Source organism: Perca fluviatilis, chromosome 20 (genome assembly GCF_010015445.1).
Source record: "Perca fluviatilis chromosome 20, GENO_Pfluv_1.0, whole genome shotgun sequence".
NCBI classification, from domain to species: Eukaryota; Metazoa; Chordata; class Actinopteri; order Perciformes; family Percidae; genus Perca; species Perca fluviatilis.
In genome coordinates this window covers 34242403-34261634 of record NC_053131.1, presented here as the reverse complement: position 1 = coordinate 34261634, position 19232 = coordinate 34242403, and the positions used below count along the sequence as shown (strand labels likewise).

The 19232-nt window shown below is 45.5% G+C and overlaps 1 protein-coding gene across 2 annotated transcripts in view; it reads left to right on the top strand.

Annotated features, from left to right (window-relative positions):
- The first annotated feature begins 5139 nt into the window (after nt 1-5139).
- Nucleotides 5140-19232, top strand: part of LOC120549318 (dehydrogenase/reductase SDR family member 13-like) — a 15670-nt gene continuing 1577 nt past the window's right edge. The window contains exons 1-5 of one of the 2 annotated variants that reach the window (XM_039786146.1): nt 5140-5357; nt 8985-9103; nt 10725-10848; nt 13457-13629; nt 18204-18347. In XM_039786146.1, the coding sequence (XP_039642080.1) occupies nt 5231-5357; nt 8985-9103; nt 10725-10848; nt 13457-13629; nt 18204-18347 (687 nt within the window). In that variant the 5' untranslated portion in view covers nt 5140-5230. Of the gene's footprint in view, nt 5358-8984; nt 9104-10724; nt 10849-13456; nt 13630-18203; nt 18357-19232 lie in introns of both variants that reach the window. The other variant, XM_039786144.1, reaches the window with a different exon arrangement.

Below are 19232 nucleotides of genomic sequence, written 5' to 3'. Positions count from 1 at the left end.
CTGCTGCCAGGTGTATTATGTTAATGTTAACATCTGTTTCAGAGCATCAGAGAGCAGCACAGGAGGCATTTAAGTGGCACCGAAATGAGGCACCGAAATCTGCGTTGCTATTCGGTCCAGTAGATACCGGTCGTTTAGGCACCGGTGCCGTATTAGCACCAGGTTTCGGTACCCAACCCTAATTAAGAGACATTATGTAATGATTACATAGTCTAGAAATGCAAAGATTAACAGATTAGGTATCAGATATTAAATTAATCTCCAACTATTTAATCTGTTAATCAGTTTGAGTCATTTAAAATCGGTAAACTTGTGTGATATCAGCTTGTTAAATGTGAATTCCTCTTTCCTTTCATCCTTCCTTCTCTGCATTTCTTTCCTTCCCTTCCTCCTTCCCTACCTACTTATATAGATATGACAGTGGTTCCCAAAGTGGGGCCCAGGGACTCCCAGGGGTCCTTGAGGGAGGGGTGGGTGTCTTTGCTAAAAATGTTGACTTTTTTGCTTTGAAATATATATATATTTTTTACATATGTATGTTGTGAGCTTAAATGATAACAGACTTTGCACTACGCATTATAAGTCATGTTTAAACTGAACAAAGTGCCTTCCCATTGGCACTTAAAATCAGCTCCGATACGGTTGCGAAACGACCGTCTTCTTAGTTTGAGTTATTTTGATGTGGGCTTTGTTTTAAACATCTGTTTGTGCTCTAATATAAAATAGTTTCAGAGTCACTTTTGATAAGAGGACATGTGTATTGTTTAACAGTTTATAGAAATAAAAGGTGTTTCACTCATTTATCTGCAGCTCATTCTTTTAAAAACATCCTGAGGAAATCGAGTCGATCGTATCGTGTCACTGAAAGTGTATTTAAAAACTTTAAAACGATTTAGATTTCTAAAACAAATCCCAAAAATAACAAATAACTTAAAAATCTCTTAAAATAAATGATATAAGAAGACGTAGTGACGCCTACAAGGAGTCAAACAAGGGAAGGAGAAAGATGGAGAAATAAAAAATAAAAAAGGGAGAAATTGAGATAAAAAGGGGATAATTGGGGGGAAAAAGAAGGGATTTTTATTTCTCATGTCTCCTAATGTCAATATTACTTTAGTCTTTGTGCTAAGCTAGGCTAAAGAAGTGTGCTAAGCTAGGCTTAAGATGTGTGCTAAGCTAGGTTTAAGAAGTGTGCTAAATAATATACGGAACAATTAAGAGTAGGGTTGGGTATCATTTGGGTTTTTCCGATACCGGTGCTAAAACGATACTTTTAAAATGGTGCCTGAACTGATACTTGAAAAATAGGGTAATAGGGAATTTTACAATAACTTTGAATGCACCACGGGGCTTACTAGTTTTAAGTGAAATTGTCGGACAGATGATCAACAGTAACAGAATCAATCACGTCACCAAAGAACGCTTGGGTTGGATTTGTTTACAACAGGTGGCTGCCGCTGGAGAACTGAGATGTGTAGATTCCTCCATCGCGTCTGTTACACACGATATCGACAGCGCATTCATTTTAAAATCCTCAGCGGAGGAGCCTCAACAACTGCCCGAAAGCACGGTAGCGTTATATGGTGGAGCAAGATAGAGAGAGACTGAAGAGAGAGAGCGTTATATGGTGGAGAGACATAGAGAGAGACTGAAGAGAGAGAGCGTTATATGGTGGAGAGAGATAGAGAGAGACTGAAGAGAGAGAGCGTTATATGGTGGAGCGAGATAGAGAGAGACTGAAGAGAGAGAGCGTTATATGGTGGAGAGAGATAGAGAGAGACTGAAGAGAGAGTTATATGGTGGAGGAGATAGAGAGACTGAGAGAGGTTATATGGTGGAGAGATAGAGAGACTAGAGAGAGTTATATGGTGGAGACACAGAGAGAGACTGAAGAGAGGGGCCGCGGCGCTAGAACAAAGCCGTAAATCAGAGAAACAAAACGGTTTTCGCCGATCCATCTCTAGAAATGCGACTGTAGCGAGCATGTCACTATCACTAACGTTATCCACATTTATATTAACACGCAACAAATGATATATCCAGCTTCGAAAAGGTCTAAAAGTCGGAAGTTAGAACGAATGCATTGTGCAAAGAGTGGTTGCTATGGAGACGATACACAGTGTTGAGTTCTGTTGACAGTTGAGTTGAGTTCCGTTGCTCTGATTGGTTGTAGGTCTATCCAATGAATGCAGAGGCATTTTCTTTCCTGGTTCGGTTGGAACACGCCCCATAATCACCAAGGGGGTAAGCTTCGCTTCAGAACTCAAACCTCCTATGGCGCTATTTTGTTGCTAACAAGCCATCACCTCCCGTTAGCATCCCATTGACAAGCATTAATTTTGGCGTCACTTGACAGCGAATAACTTTACATCTGAAGCGTTTAAAGACTCTATTTATCCGTTGTTTATTTCTAAAGAAACACGACAATGTATAAAAGGCTCCATTACCTTGTACCTCACGTTATGGCTCCGTAGCAGACGCTTTTATAACAATAGGCTAACGATTGGGTCATAACCACGAGACTTACTGTCACACAGTAGAGGAATTACCGTATAGTACAGGATAAGCTTGCAGGCAGTTTGGACTTCCATTATCTGTTTAGGTTTAATGACTAATGTTAACTAGCATGTTAGTGATCAGTAATTAGCCTGTGCCTATGTTATCTCCTTACATATACCTACGCTCTCCGTCTCTGTAAGATTGGGAATGATTGAGATTTCTCTCGGCACAGCTACCAGAAGACTTCACACTTTCAGACACGTTGCTCACGTCACATTTACGTTGTCTCTGTCAGTTGGAGGCTGCTCAGTAAAGCTGGCCATCACCGGAAAAGTGCTTCTAATATCCTTCACTGGTCTCTGTCCAGAGCAACGGGGTCTGTAGGTCCATTATATACTGTCTATGATAATCACAGCCCAATGGAGCGGTTCAGACTCACATTCTGACTAGAATCTGAGTAGGACCACGTCAGGCTACATTACTATGGTACTGATAAACAAACCTGCTAATGCTAATTGGTTAGCTAGCAACAGACCTCGAACTATTGACATTACACCGCTATATATCACATTTAACTATTGACATTATACCGCTATATATCACATTTAACTATTGACATTATACCGCTATATATCACTTTTAACTATTGACATTATACCGCTATATATCACTTTTAACTATTGACATTATACTTTTAACTGACCTGACGTGTCAACATCCTGGGCAACTTTTCTCCACGCAGCAGCCTTTCTGGTTCTATCTGTATAAGAGAGGTCAGAGAGAATCGTACATTCAGACACTAATCAATCCTTCTGGTCTCGCCGCCATTTTTGTTCTACTTGCTTCCAACGGTGTAGTAGGGCGTCCGCTGGGGGGGTATTGCATGTTACGGAGCTGATTTCAAGTGCCAGTGGGAAGGCGGCCTAAGGCACAAAGATTAGTTTACGCCTGAGTTGTGTTGATTTGGTTATGTTGATATTTAAAAGAATTGTGACAATGAAAATAAAAGTTGTTATAGATCGGTGCATTTGTATACATTTAACTTTTATTGTTAAAAGCAATGTCAGGGCGCGACCTCAGGCCCCCCTAGTAAGAGCGTGCGCCCAATGTAGGTCCTTTGCAGCGGCCCGGGTTCAAATCCGACCTGCGGCCCTTTGCTGTGTGTCATCCCCTGTCTTTCTCTCCCCCTTTCCTGTCTACCCACTGTCATTCTGAAATAAAAGGAATACCCCCCAAAAATGATCTTAAAGCTCCATTGTGTAAGAATTTCTCCCATCTAGCGGTGAAATTGTATACGACAACCAACTGAATATTACTTTCTAGCCCCTCCTCCTACGGTGGCCGAACCTGAAATAATCAGGTTAATTATAATAATGAAAAGAAAGTTTAAATTTTGACCAAGAAAAGTGAAAAGTTGCATGAACGATGGGACGACAACACAAGTTAAAAACCCGCCAAAAATGTTTAAAAAAGCATCGAACAATAGGTCTAAAAAACGTGAAGTGTTGGTTGTTCTCCTGGGTCAAAAATAATCTTTATATATATATATATATATATATATATATATATCTGTTGGTCCATTCTTATATATATATATATATATATATATATATATATATATATATATATATATATATATATATATATATATATATATATGACCAGTGAAGGATGTTAGAAGTCTCTTTCCCGGTGCTGGCTGGCGTTACTGGCAGCCTCCAGCTGAGCTTGAGGATTAGATGTGGCGTGAGCAACCTGTCTGAGTGTGAAGTCTTCTGGTAGCTGTGCCGAGAGAATCTCAATCATTCCCAATCTTACAGAGACGGAGGCGTGGGTATATGTAAGGAGATAACATAGACACAGGCTATTACTGATCACTAACATGCTAGTTAACATTAGAATAAACCTAACAGGTTGGAGTCAAACTGCTGTGAGTCTCCTGTACTATACGTAATTCCTCTACTGTGTGACAGTAAGTCTCGTGGTTATGACCCAATCGTTAGCTATTGTTATAAAAGCGTCTGCTACGGAGCCATAACGTGAGCTACAAGGTAATGGGCCTTTTATACATTGTCGTGTTTCTTTAGAAATAAACAACGGACAAATAGAGTCTTTAAACTCTTCAGATGTAAAGTTATTCTCTGTCAAAGTGACGTCAGAATGAATGGGAGTCAATGGGATGCTAACGGGAGGTGATGGCTTGGTAGCAACACAATGGCGCCATAGGAGGTTCGAGTTCTGAAGCGAAGCTTACCCCCTTGGGGTATACCTACCCAGGCTCTTGGTAGGTGGTGTCTGACAGTCCCGTTAAGGTTAAGTTGCAAAGAGCGTTTTATGGAACGATTTATGTTATTTTTGGGTAATTTGGTTGAAAGAAACTCATATTTCTGATGTAGAAACTCTGAAAACGGGTCAGATTTGACCCAAGAGGTTAAACAGAAAGTTCAGGTAAAGAGGTAAAGGTAAAGTTCAGGAAAAGAGACTTCTCCTTCCCTAGTTCAGGGAGTTCAGGACAATCAGTGGGTGAAAAGTCAAACTGTCAGCTGTAAGTTTCAGGTGAAGAACGGTAAAGAACCGGTCGGACCGGTCTGAGCTGTGACTCACCGTCCCGCCTAAGAAAGGGGGAACCGGTCCGACAGGTGAGTCCCAGCAGCAGCAGCTTTATAGACAAGCAGAGCTGCGCTCTCAGACAGTCAGCGAGTGTCGGGAGGATCGGACGGGCATCGTAAACATGTTTCACCTGCTGCTGCTGGCCGCCGTGGTGCTCGGAGGTTACGTGTTCCTCACGCAGACGCTCTTCAGAAGATCCAAATGTCACGGCAACGCAGCGGTGGCCGGGAAGACCGTCATCATCACAGGTCAGTCTGCCTGTCAGAGCCGTTAGAACCTAGCCTGTGTGTGTCTGTGTGTGTGAGTTTGTGTGTGTGTGTGTGTGTCTTTGTGTGTGTGAGTGTGTGTGTGTGTGTGTGGAGTGTGTGTCTGTGTGTGTGTGTGAGAGTGTGTCTGTTTGTGAGTGTGTGTGTGTGAGAGAGTGTGAGTGTGTGTGTGTGTGTGTGTGTGAGAGAGTGTGTGAGTGTGTGTGTGTGTGTGTGTGTGTGTGTGTGAGAGTGTGAGTGAGTGTGTGTGTGTGTGTGTGACTGTGTGTCTGTGTGTGTGTGAAGTGTGGTGTGAGTGTGAGTGTGTGTTTGAGTGACTGTGTGAGTGTGTGTGTGTGTGTGTGTGTGTGTGAGAGAGAGAGTGTGTGTCTGTCTGTGAGTGTGTGTTTGAGTGACTGTGTGTGAGTGTGTGTGTGTGTGTGTGTGTGTGTGTGTGTGTGAGTGAGTGAGTGGGTGAGTGAGTGGAGTGAGTGAGTGAGGTGTGTGTGTGTGTGTGTGTGTGAGAGAGTGTGTGTCTGTGTGTGTGTGTGTCTGTGTGAGTGTGTGTGTGTGTGTGTGTGTGGTGTGTGAGAGTGTGTGTCTGTGTGTTTGTGTGTGTGTCTGTGTGTGAGTGTGTGTCTGTGTGTCTCTGTGTGTCTGTGTGTGTGTGTGTAGAGAGTGTGTGTCTGTGTGTGTGTGTGTGTGTGTGTGTGTGTGTGTGTGTGTGTGTGTGTGTGTGTGTGTGTGTGTGTGTTTACTGCAGTGATTCCCAACCAGGCATGCCTGTTCGCTGCCTGCAGTCGTTGACCACGGAGGAATGCCACCATATGTTCAGCAAGCCGGCCTCTACTGCCTCTCCATCCACTTCAATGTCTGAAAAGAACACACTAAGAGATAGAAAGAAAGTCATTTTTCAGAAGAAAGTTAAAGCATATATAAAGAAAGTAAATATACACATCATGTACAAAAAGCAAGGTTACTTAAACATGCAATGGTGAGCTAAGAACATACAATATTTTACATCAATAGCTAACGTTACCCTGACAGGTTTCTGGTCACCGTTCAAACACGGACATAAACAAATTTAGACTAAACGGTTGTAATAGTATTTAAAGGGATGTGCCACCGTGTGTTGAAATAGGGCTCATCACGTTCTCCCTAGCTGTAGATAGGTGGGGTCTCCTCTAGCTGTAGATAAGTGGGGTCTCCCCTAGCTGTAGATAGGTGGGGTCTCCCTCTAGCTGTAGATAAGTGGGGTCTCCTCTAGCTGTAGATAGGTGAGGTCTCCTCTAGCTGTAGATAGGTGGGGTCTCTAGCTGTAGATAGGTGGGGTCTCCCCTAGCTGTAGATAGGTGGGGTCTCCTCTAGCTGTAGATAGGTGGGGTCTCCTCTAGCTGTAGATAGGTGGGGTCTCCTCTAGCTGTAGATAGGTGGGGTCTCCCTCTAGCTGTAGATAGGTGAGGGTCTCCTCTAGCTGTAGATAGGTGGGGTCTCCCCTAGCTGTAGATAGGTGGGGTCTCCCCTAGCTGTAGATAGGTGGGGTCTCCTCTAGCTGTAGATAGGTGGGGTCTCCCCTAGCTGTAGATAGGTGGGGTCTCCTCTAGCTGTAGATAGGTGGGGTCTCCCCTAGCTGTAGATAGGTGGGGTCTCCTCTAGCTGTAGATAGGTGGGGTCTCCCCTAGCTGTAGATAGGTGGGGTCTCCCCTAGCTGTAGATAGGTGGGGTCTCCCCTAGCTGTAGATAGGTGGGGTCTCCTCTAGCTGTAGATAGGTGAGGTCTCCTCTAGCTGTAGATAGGTGAGGTCTCCTCTAGCTGTAGATAGGTGAGGTCTCCTCTAGCTGTAGATAGGTGGGGTCTCCCCTAGCTGTAGATAGGTGGGGTCTCCCCCTAGCTGTAGATAAGTGGGGTCTCCCCTAGCTGTAGATAGGTGGGGTCTCCCCCCAGCTGTAGATAGGTGGGGTCTCCCCTAGCTGTAGATAGGTGGGGTCTCCTCTAGCTGGAGATAGGTGAGGTCTCCTCTAGCTGTAGATAGGTGGGGTCTCTAGCTGTAGATAGGTGGGGTCTCCCCTAGCTGGAGATAGGTGGAGTCTCCTCTAGCTGTAGATAGGTGGGGTCTCCTCTAGCTGTAGATAGGTGAGGTCTCCCTCTAGCTGTAGATAGGTGGGGTCTCCTCTAGCTGTAGATAGGTGGGGTCTCCTCTAGCTGTAGATAGGTGGGGTCTCCTCTAGCTGTAGATAGGTGAGGTCTCCCCTAGCTGTAGATAGGTGAGGTCTCCTCTAGCTGTAGATAGGTGGGGTCTCCTCTAGCTGTAGATAGGTGGGGTCTCCCCTAGCTGTAGATAGGTGGGGTCTCCCCTAGCTGTAGATAGGTGGGGTCTCCCCTAGCTGTAGATAGGTGGGGTCTCCCCTAGCTGTAGATAGGTGGGGTCTCCCCTAGCTGTAGATAGGTGGGGTCTCCTCTAGCTGTAGATAGGTGAGGTCTCCTCTAGCTGTAGATAGGTGGGGTCTCTAGCTGTAGATAGGTGGGGTCTCCCCTAGCTGGAGATAGGTGGGGTCTCCTCTAGCTGTAGATAGTTGGAGTCTCCTCTAGCTGTAGATAGGTGGGGTCTCCTCTAGCTGTAGATAGGTGGGGTCTCCCCTAGCTGGAGATAGGTGGGGTCTCCTCTAGCTGTAGATAGGTGGGGCTCCCCTAGCTGGAGATAGGTGGGGTCTCCTCTAGCTGTAGATAGGTGGGGTCTCCTCTAGCTGTAGATAGGTGGGGTCTCCTCTAGCTGTAGATAGGTGAGGTCTCCTCTAGCTGTAGATAGGTGGGGTCTCCCTCTAGCTGTAGATAGGTGAGGTCTCCTCTAGCTGTAGATAGGTGGGGTCTCCTCTAGCTGTAGATAGGTGAGGTCTCCTCTAGCTGTAGATAGGTGGGGTCTCCCCTAGCTGTAGATAGGTGGGGTCTCCTCTAGCTGTAGATAGGTGGGGTCTCCCCTAGCTGTAGATAGGTGGGGTCTCCCCTAGCTGTAGATAGGTGGGGTCTCCCCTAGCTGTAGATAGGTGGGGTCTCCCCTAGCTGTAGATAGGTGGGGTCTCCCCTAGCTGTAGATAGGTGGGGTCTCCTCTAGCTGTAGATAGGTGGGGTCTCCCCTAGCTGTAGATAGGTGGGGTCTCCTCTAGCTGTAGATAGGTGGGGTCTCCCCAGCTGTAGATAGGTGGGGTCTCCTCTAGCTGGAGATAGGTGGGGTCTCCCCTAGATGTAGATAGGTGGGCCAACGCATTTTTTGTGCATGCATCGTTTTAGTCCGGTGCAACTCCAGCAGCGCCGCCGCTAGTTAGCTTAGCGTAGTGAATGGAATCCTATGTTGCCGGTTAGCATGTTGTGAGTAAAAGTGAGCCGACAAAAGACAAAAAAACTAATTACTAACTTAATTACTTGCACTGAGACAAACAACGCGTTGGCCCACCTATCTACAGCCAGGGGAGACCGTGATAAGAACTATTTCAACAAACGGTGGCATATTCCTTTAAAAGTACTGACTAAACAGTTGTATATTCCCACATTTATTTTGTTATTCTTTTACAGATGTATTCTTTTTCTTGACACTCCCATTCTGCATTATTTATATGTTGTGTTTTCTGGCTGCAGGAGGGAACACCGGCATCGGTAAAGCCACGGCGCTGCACCTGGCCAGGAAGGGCGCCCGGGTGATCCTCGCCTGCCGAAACCGGACCAAAGCCGAGACCGCCATCGCAGATATAAAACAGGTAGGGACCCCAGACGGTTAAAACACTAACCCTAAAAACAACCAATGCAGCAGCTGTTGGTTTGTGGATGTTGCTGTTTTGACAGCCCGGTCTCACGGCAGGTGAAGGTAATGGTGATTACGAATTCTAAAGCAATGTATTTCAATGGGAAGCATATTTCGTGATTACAGAACGATGATACAGTGAGTAGTCAGTCCTTCCAGAAAAAATTTGAGTTTTTTTGTGATTGTTGCGGGGCAAAAATCCTTGATTATGCGGCACGTTTTCTTAAAAAATGCTGATGGAATATGCTGTATATGATATTTATGCAATTTTATGCGATGAAATTGTGGGAACTTGCAAAAACAGTTGATGAAAAAAAAAAAAAAAAAAAGTGATTCCCCCCCCCCCCAACACCATCGTCGCGTAATTACGTCACTTCATAATGTTCCCATGGCAACAGGGGAGAATGGCTGCTCTTGTGTGAAGTAAACAGACACCTTTTTCAACTTTCTGCTAAGATAAGTACAGGCCAAAGTTTGGGCACACCTTCTCATTCAATCGTGCTTTCTTTTTATTTTCATGACTATTTACATTGTAGATTCTCACTGAAGGCATCAAAACTATGAATGAACACATATGGAATTATGTACTTAACAAAAAAGTGTGAAATAACTGAAAACATGTCTTATATTTTAGGTTCTTCAAAGTAGCCACCCTTTGCTTTTTTATTAATAAGGGAAAAACTTCCACTAATGAACCCTGACAAAGCACACCTGTGAAGGTAAAACCATTTCAGGTGACTACCTCATGAAGCTCATTGAGAGAACACCAAGGGTTTGCAGAGTTATCAAAAAAGCAAAGGGTGGCTACTTTGAAGAATCTAAAATATGACATGTTTTCAGTTATTTCACACTTTTTTGTTAAGTACATAATTCCATATGTGTTCATTCATAGTTTTGATGCCTTCAGTGAGAATCTACAATGTAAATAGTCATGAAAATAAAGAAACACATTGAATGAGAAGGTGTGTCCAAACTTTTGGCCTGTACTGTATATTATGGGACTTTTTTGCAACGAAAATGCGGGGATTATGAAATCATGCAAGCCCTGCATATTTTGCGCATCAATCGCCAATTTATGCGCCGAAAGTGTGGCGTATTTGAAAAAAAGACTCAGACTTCATTCCACATGTAACCAAAATGGTGTATGTTCATGTAACATGTCACAATTCCTTTATGATTTTGGATTGGCAACCGTGTAAACACCTCTTAATGCATGGTGTAAGCTACATTTAAAAACATCGCCAAGACTTAGTAAACTGACGTGGATATTTTTGATGTATTGGATCAGTGACAATAAGTACTTAATTTAAATATCTTTATAAAACAGACCTACCGTGAACTGCATAATGTATAACATAAAATGTAAAATATGGCGCCAGTTGAGCCGCCTGGCCGTCAAGTGTTTCAACGCATGCCTGATACAAATGCCATCACGTTTTCTACTACGTATTTATGCGCATATCGGATCGTGCAGGCAGCACAGATCGCGTACAGACAGTTTCTCGTCTGGCCAACCAGTCGGCCAAATAACGCGAGTATATCGGACGTTTGTCGTTCTGACCACGATCTCGTTCCAGGAAACAGGAAGTACCGACTTGCTGTACATGCAGCTGGACCTGGCCAGCCTGAAGTCGGTCCGCTGCTTCGCATCAACGTTCCTGAAAACTGAGTCCAGGCTGGATCTGCTCATCAACAACGCTGGTACGCACGCGCATACACACACACACACACACACACACACACACACACACACACACACACACACACACACACACACACACACACACACACACACACACACACACACACACACACTTAGAGGGTTAAAGTTTAAAGTGCTCATTTTCAGGTTCATAATTATATGAATAGAGTAGGTTTACATGGTTTAATTTTAGATTTTTGTTGTACTGCACATTGCTGCAGCTCCTCTTTTCACCCTGTGTGTTGAGCTCTCTGTTTTAGCTACAGAGTGAGACACTTTGTTGGGAGTCGCACATGCGCAGTAAGTACTGCTAGCCAGTCAGAAGCAGAGTATGAGGGCGTGTCCTGACAGTACCTAGGTAAGGACTACTAGCCAGTCAGAAGCAGAGTATGAGGGCGTGCCCTGACAGTACCTAGGTAAGGACTACTAGCCAGTCAGAAGCAGAGTATGAGGGCGAGCAGGTACCTACGCGTAAAGGACTACTAGCCAGTCAGAAGCAGAGTATGAGGCTGCCCTGACAGTATAGGTAAGGACTACTAGCCAGTCAGAAGCAGAGTATGAGGGTGTGCCCTGACAGTACCTAGGTAAGGACTACTAGCCAGTCAGAAGCAGAGTATGAGGGTGTGCCCTGACAGTACCTAGGTAAGGACTACTAGCCAGTCAGAAGCAGAGTATGAGGGTGTGCCCTGACAGTACCTAGGTAAGGACTACTAGCCAGTCAGAAGCAGAGTATGAGGGTGTGCCATGCTAGCAGCTAGGCGAGCATTATAACGTGTCTTGTCTCTGAAGTAAAGGCTGGACTACAATAGAGCTGTTTGGAGCAGTTGGTGAACTGTGTTTTCTGTTGGAGATGGTAAGTCCCTTTGGGGGAGGACTTTGGGCTTTTTCACTTTGTAAACCTCTAACATGCTCAAAAAAGATATACAACACAATAAAGGAAAGGGAAAAAGGCAAAAAGCATAATATGTAACACTTTAAGATGTAAACACAGAGAACAGCCAGAAACAAATTGAGGTCTACTTTAATGTCCACAGTGTTAGCATGGTTAGCATCGCTAAGCCTCTGTCCTGATTGGTCCTAAAGCATCCCCTGCTTTATCATCTGTTTTCAAATAAATGGGAGAATCACTTACTAAATGAACATCATGCTGTGTTGAAGACTTGAAACTATCGATAAAGACCAAGGTTTGTGTCCTGTTTGTTACTTAAACAAAATCTCTTAACCCCTCCCTCCCTCCCACACACACACACACACACACACACACTAACCTTAATAGGTTGTTTTGGCCTGCACGTTGAAAAATGAGGCCTTGAGATCCTGACCAAACGTCATGAAAATGTGTTACAAAAACATATTCTGACATACATACCTGAACTTACCTGTCAGTAAATCATTCTGGGTGGACAGCAGGTACAGACACACCTGATTATCACTCATCACTCAGTTCACTCACACAAAGTTTAACAAAACAAAGTTATTCACAGAAACAAAGACCTGTTGTCTCCTTTTGTGTGTAACTCTGGTGTACCTGACACCGGAGTTACATTCAGGACAAACAGAGAGAGCAGAGCAGCTGACCCACTTTCATTTCAACATCCAGGTTCCTATTTTAATGATCTAAGCGCTCGGCATGAAGCGCCTGGTGCAGGTGTGTTTAGGGCGTGTCCAAATCCACTTTTGCTAGTTTGACGGTGGAAAAACGTGTCTGTGTGCCGGGCGCCTGGTTCTAAAGGGTTGTACTTAGTGTCTTCATTAATCAGAGGTGTGTTTTGGGCGTAACATGCAATAAACCAATCAGAGATCAGCTCCCATTCCCTTTAAAAGCCAGGCGCGTTTGGACCTTGGAGCATTGCTGTTATGATGGAGGATTTGCACCGTTATATTTTGATTTGTAATCTTCTGCATGTGTGTGTGTGTGTGTGTGTGTGTGTGTGTGTGTGTGTGTGTGCTGCTGTGCGTCCCTGTGTGTGTAACAAGCATAGTGTGCGCGCGCTGTGCACGAGCCTAGGAGCATTTTACTAATGCTCTGTTAAAATAACATGAAATGCTGCGTTATTGACTTTAGACCAGGTTTTTGTTGGTCAATGGCGCGATCACTTCCCGCTGCCTCAAGATAGCAATACTCCCAGAATGCACCTGAACACACCTCCCTGTAAGACCAGCACGCTCATAATGCACCTGAACACACCTCCCTGTAAGACCAGCACGCCCAGAATGCACCTGAACACACCTCCCTGTCCAGAATGCACCTGAACACACCTCCCTGTAAGACCAGCACGCTCATAATGCACCTGAACACACCTCCCTGTAAGACCAGCACGCTCATAATGCACCTGAACACAGATGTTACTTCGCACGTGACTCAGAAGGTGATAAAAGTAAATGTAATTGCTGCTTGAGCAAGCGACTTGTGTCTGCGTTTTTTCAGAGGAGGACCGTCTCAGTAAAGTATGTTTCCAGGTTGGAGTTATGGTTTCAGTTTGTTTATGTTTCGGCATCACAGAGACGACAGCTTGGAAGGTTGTTTTCATGGAAACAAAAAGTGACGGAGGAACCGATTTTGAATGCTGGAAACGATGTTGAAATGTGAATGTGTGTGTCCTGCAGGTCTGGTGGCCGACGGGCGGACAGAAGACGGTTTCGGCATTGAGTTCGGGGTGAACCACCTGGGTCACTTCCTGTTGACGTATCTGCTGCTGGAGCGTCTGAAGGAGGACGGAGGAGGACGAGTCGTCACGCTGTCCTCCATGGCTTACCGCTGGGGACACATCGACCTGGAGGTAAATCACTGAGACACACACACACACACACACACACACACACACACACACACACACACACACACACACACACACACACACAGACAGAGACACACACACACACAGACAGAGACCAACACACAGACAGAAACACACACACACACACACACAGACACACAGACACACACACACAGACAAGAGACACACACAAACACACACACACACAAGCCACACACACACACAGACAGAAACCACACACACACACACACACACACACACAGACACACACACACACACACACACAGAGACACACACACACACACACAGACAGAGACACACACACACACACACACGACACACACACACACACAAGGACACACACACAGACAGGACACACACACACACAATATGCACAGGGACACATTGACCTGGAGGTAAAATCAGGAACACACACACACAACAACAACAAACACACAACACACCACACCAAAACACACAGACACCACCACACAACAAAGACACACACAAACACACACACACAAAAACAACACAAAAGACACACCAAAAACACCACACACAACAAAACACAACACACACAAAAAACACACAACACAACACACACACAACAAGAACACCACACACACCACAACATACACATTGCACACGACATGAGTTACCAACACACACACAGACGCATAAGCCCTTACCACATGAACAACAACACAAAAACACACACAATACACATACACCACACGCAGGTCACAAAAAAAACAAAACACACGGACACACACACACACAACAAACACCATAAGAACACACAAATACCACACACTCCCCAAAAAACACACACACACCCACACACACACACACACATACTACAAAGACACCCCACAATTACATAACACACAAACACACACAACTGACACGGGAACATCAGACGGAGAAAATGAGACCACACACACAACACCCAAAACACACCAGAACGAAGCCAAGTTACAATAAGACAGCACAAACAAACAATAACACACGGGGACACATCGAACGAGGCAAGCACTCTGTCAGGCCAAGTGATTCCCAGGATGTGCTGGAGACAGCAGATGTGGAAGCGTTCCAGGGACTTGATGTGGCGGCTGTAAGTAACCCAGACCTCACAGCTGTAGAGGAGGGTGCAGACCGCTTAGTAGACGCAGGTTTTTGTATTGAGATGAAGGTTCTGGTTCTGAAAAACCCGCAGCCGGAGTCTCCCAAAGGCAGCTGATGCTTGTTTAATTCTGTTCTGGATCTCATTGTCAATGAGCTATTGTCTTCAGAAATAATGCTCCCCAGGTATTTGAATGATGGGACAGCTGACAGTTTTTCATCTGCAACACTGAAGATGGGTGGTGTGGGTGGGATGTTAGCATCCCACTGGCAGATTACCACTGTTTTGGTGGTGTTAATGGTCAGCCCCATCCTGCTGTATGCCCTGACTGCTGCATTTAAGACAGACTGGAGGTCTTGTGGGGAGTGAGATACGAGAGCGCAGTCATCTGCATACTGCAGCTCAAGTATTCTCACTCTGTGCAGTTTGGTGGTTGCCTGCAGCCTCCTGATATCAAAGAGGTTACCATCCAGCCTGTACACGACTGTCACCCCACTACTGTCTTCAATGTCCTTGGGGAGAAGCTGGGTGACACATATGAGGAAGATGTTAAAAAGCACTATTGCCAGTACACACCTGCTGCTTCATGAAGGGCTGCAGTAATAGAGGTCCACTGCTGTTTCCACCCCTCAGGAGGGGTTCTAGCTCCCATAGTTTCTCAGCCAGGTAGCGACGAAACTCATTCCTTATAGCAGTGACTTCCAGGCGGCCACAGTCTAAACGTCTCCTGCTGGGTCCACGTTTTTGCATGAGGGGGGCACACTTTCATGAGGACCTTGGTCATGATCATGCGGTGATCTGTCCAGCATTCTGCACCTCTCATGGCCCGGGTTATGAGAACGTCTCACAATGACATAATCAATCAGGTGCCAATGTTTGGAACGTGGGTGCATCCATGATGTTTCGTATTTGGTCTTTTGCTGGAAGATGGTGTTGGTTATGGTCAGGTCGTGCTCAGAGCAGAGGGTAAGTAACCTCATGCCATTTGAGTTGGCCTGACCAATCCCATGCCTGCCAAGTACTCCTTTCCATATCCCACTGCCCAACACGAGCGTTGAAGTCCCCAAGCAGGAGGATCTTGTCACTCCTGGGGATCTGTTGGAGAGCCTCATCCAGTATCTGGTAAAAGGAGTCTTTAGACTCACGGTCAGATGGTAGAGTTGGAGCATACACACTTAGAAGTGTGGCATAGCGGTTCTTCACCAGGGGGATACGGAGGGTCATCAGTCTTTCACTGATGCCCAAAGGTGTTTCAGTGAGTCTTGGCAGTAGTGTGTTCTTAATGGCCACTCCAACACCATGCAGATGTTGTCCACCTGGGAGATAGCCTTTCCAGTAGAAGGTGTAGCCCATGCCCTCCTCGGTTAGAGACCCCTCATCAAGGAGCCTGGTTTCACTCAGGGCAGCAATGTCAATATCATAGCATCTCAACTCGGCTGCAACCAGGGCTATCCTTCTATGGGGTCTTTGAGACCTGCCATAGGAGTCCAGGAGGGTTCTTATGTTCCACGTTGCCAGTTTAAGATTGTAGGATTTGTTTCTTTTGTTTCGACCGCAGAAATGGAATGACCCGACAGGCACGGTATCCTGTCCAGGTGTGAGTTGAGTGGGCATTTTTTAGGCCACCTTTTCTAGGCCTTTCCTCAGCTCGAGGTGAGCAGTGCGGTCCCTGAATAGGGCTGCTCAGTCGCACAAGGGTCTGCCGAGAACAGCTGCCACTCAGCCCCAGCTGTTAGCGACCAATACCCTGTGCCGCTGAGGAGCAGGGCTCTGACACACACACACACACACACACACACACACACACACACACACACACACACACACACACACACACACACACACACACACACACACACACACACCTGGAGCAGGCCAGCTGACAGTCTTGCCTGGGCCGGAACGAGATAAGCTTAGATGGGCCCCCGCGCCCAGATCTCTCCTTTTTCCTTGCTCTTCCTCTCCTCTGCTCTTCCTCTCCTATGCTCTTCCTCTAATCTGCTCTTCCTCTAATCTGATCTTCCTCTCCTCTCCTCCACATCTCTCACTGAAATTAATGTGATCAGTCTCTGATCCATCCTGCTCACACTCTCCGACAGGGCAGGGCCCCTCCACTCTCTCTCTCTCTCTCTCTCTCTCTCTCTCTCTCTTCCCCCCCCTCCCTCTCTCTCTCTCTCTCTCTCCCCCCCCCCCCTCTCTCCCCTCCCTCCCTCTCCCTCTCTCTCTCTCTCTTCTCTCTCACGGTAGCCTGACTCTGTCCCTCCGTTGCGGAGCGGGCCCCCGCATCACCCTCTGTCCCCTGCAGCAGCTGGTCTCTCTCTGTCATCCTTACTGTGGAGCTACAAACCAACTGTTTCTGTCAGAGAAGTGTTGTTCAGGCTTTTTGAGCAATGGTTAACATGGAGCTGCTGTTAGCTACGTTACAAGCTAACGTTGGCTGCGCTGGTTCTTACCTTGCTCAGTTGACAGTTCCAGCTTCACGTCACCACCTTTTTTAAAATATTTGTTTAGAATCTAAGGCCTATTTTTTTTTTTTTGAGACGGACTTGTGCTGACGGAATTTTGAGCATACTCCAATACAACAAACTTTTGTAATGGCAATTTTGTGGGGGGGGCTTGACCACATCAAGAAATTAGGAAAAAATAAAAGCTATGTAACTCAATATTACATATTTTTTCCACAAATAGGCCTATTTAAAATTTTTTTCAATTATTCCATAATTTAATGAGGGCCCAGTTCTGGGCCCCGTTCTGTTCTGGCTCCCCTACTGTGGGCCCGGACAACAGACCCGTTTGTCCCCTATCGGGGCGTGACCTGGAGGTAAATCACTGAGACTGCAGGACAATAATACTACATACTGGTTAAAATTAGAGAACTGGGTAACTATAATGAAGCTTTTTTTTTTTTAAATGTGTACACACACAGACACACACACGCAAGCACACACACACACACAAAACACACACACATGCATGCACCCACAAACAAAAACACACACACAGATACACACGCACGCACACACATACATAGATACAGATACACACACAAACAAACACACACACAGATACACACACAGACAAACACATGCACACACACACACAAACACACACATATCACGCACGCTTGCACACCCACAGACACACACACATATAACCTGATTTGAGAACAGTCATACAACTGTATGGGAATTTAGCTTCACTACTGCTGATACTTTGTCTCTTTCACAATCAATCTGAAAACAGGTTTTTCTCTGACTCAGATGCAGTCGAGTTTTTATTCAGCATTGAAACTGGTTCTTGTAATTAGGGATTCCTTTGTCCTTATATTTACTTTGTCACATGAAGACATTCCTCTCTGCAGAAAACATTCCTCTTCTGTCGCTCGAGGCTGACACGTGCACAGATGACATAGTCTCAGGCGATCCTGTGTTAATGAACGTTTTGTTGTTTCCAGGCTCTGGCGGTGAACAAACACCTGGGCACCGGCAGGTACAGCTGGCAGTTCTTCCAGGCGTACTGCAACAGCAAGCTGTGTAACATGCTCTTCACCCACGAGCTCGCCAAGAGGCTGAAAGGATCCAAAGTCACCTGCTACAGCGTCACCCAGGTAACCAAACAAACACCTACAGATCCTATGAACCCTTACGAACACTTACCGATCCTACGAACACTTACAGATCCTATGAACACTTACGAACACTTACAGATCCTATGAACACTTACGAACACTTACAGATCCCACGAACACTTACAGATCCCACGAACACTTACAAACACTTACAGATCCTACGAACACTTACGAACACTTACAGATCCCACGAACACTTACGAACACTTACAGATCCCTAAACACTTACAAAACCTTACAGATCCCAACACCACGAACACTTACAGATCCTACGAACACTTACAAACACTTACAGATCCTACGAACACTTACAAACACTTACAGATCCTACGAACACTTACAGATCCTACCAACACTTACAGATCCACGAACTACAATCGAACACTACAAACACTTACGATCCTACGAACACTTACGAACACTTACAGATCCTACGAACACTTACAGATCCTACGAACACTTACGAACACTTACAGATCCTACGAACACTTACAGATCCTATGAACACTTACGAACACTTACAGATCCTACGAACACTTACGGATGCTACGAACACTTACAGATCCTACGAACACTTACAGATCCTACGAACACTTACAGATCCTACGAACACTTACAGATCCTACGAACACTTACAGATCCTATGAACACTTACGAACACTTACAGATCCTACGAACACTTACGGATGCTACGAACACTTACAGATCCTACGAACACTTACAGATCCTACGAACACTTACAGATCCTATGAACCCTTACAGATCCTACGAACACTTACAGATCCTACGAACACTTACGAACACTTACAGATCCTATGAACACTTACGAACACTTACAGATCCCACGAACACTTA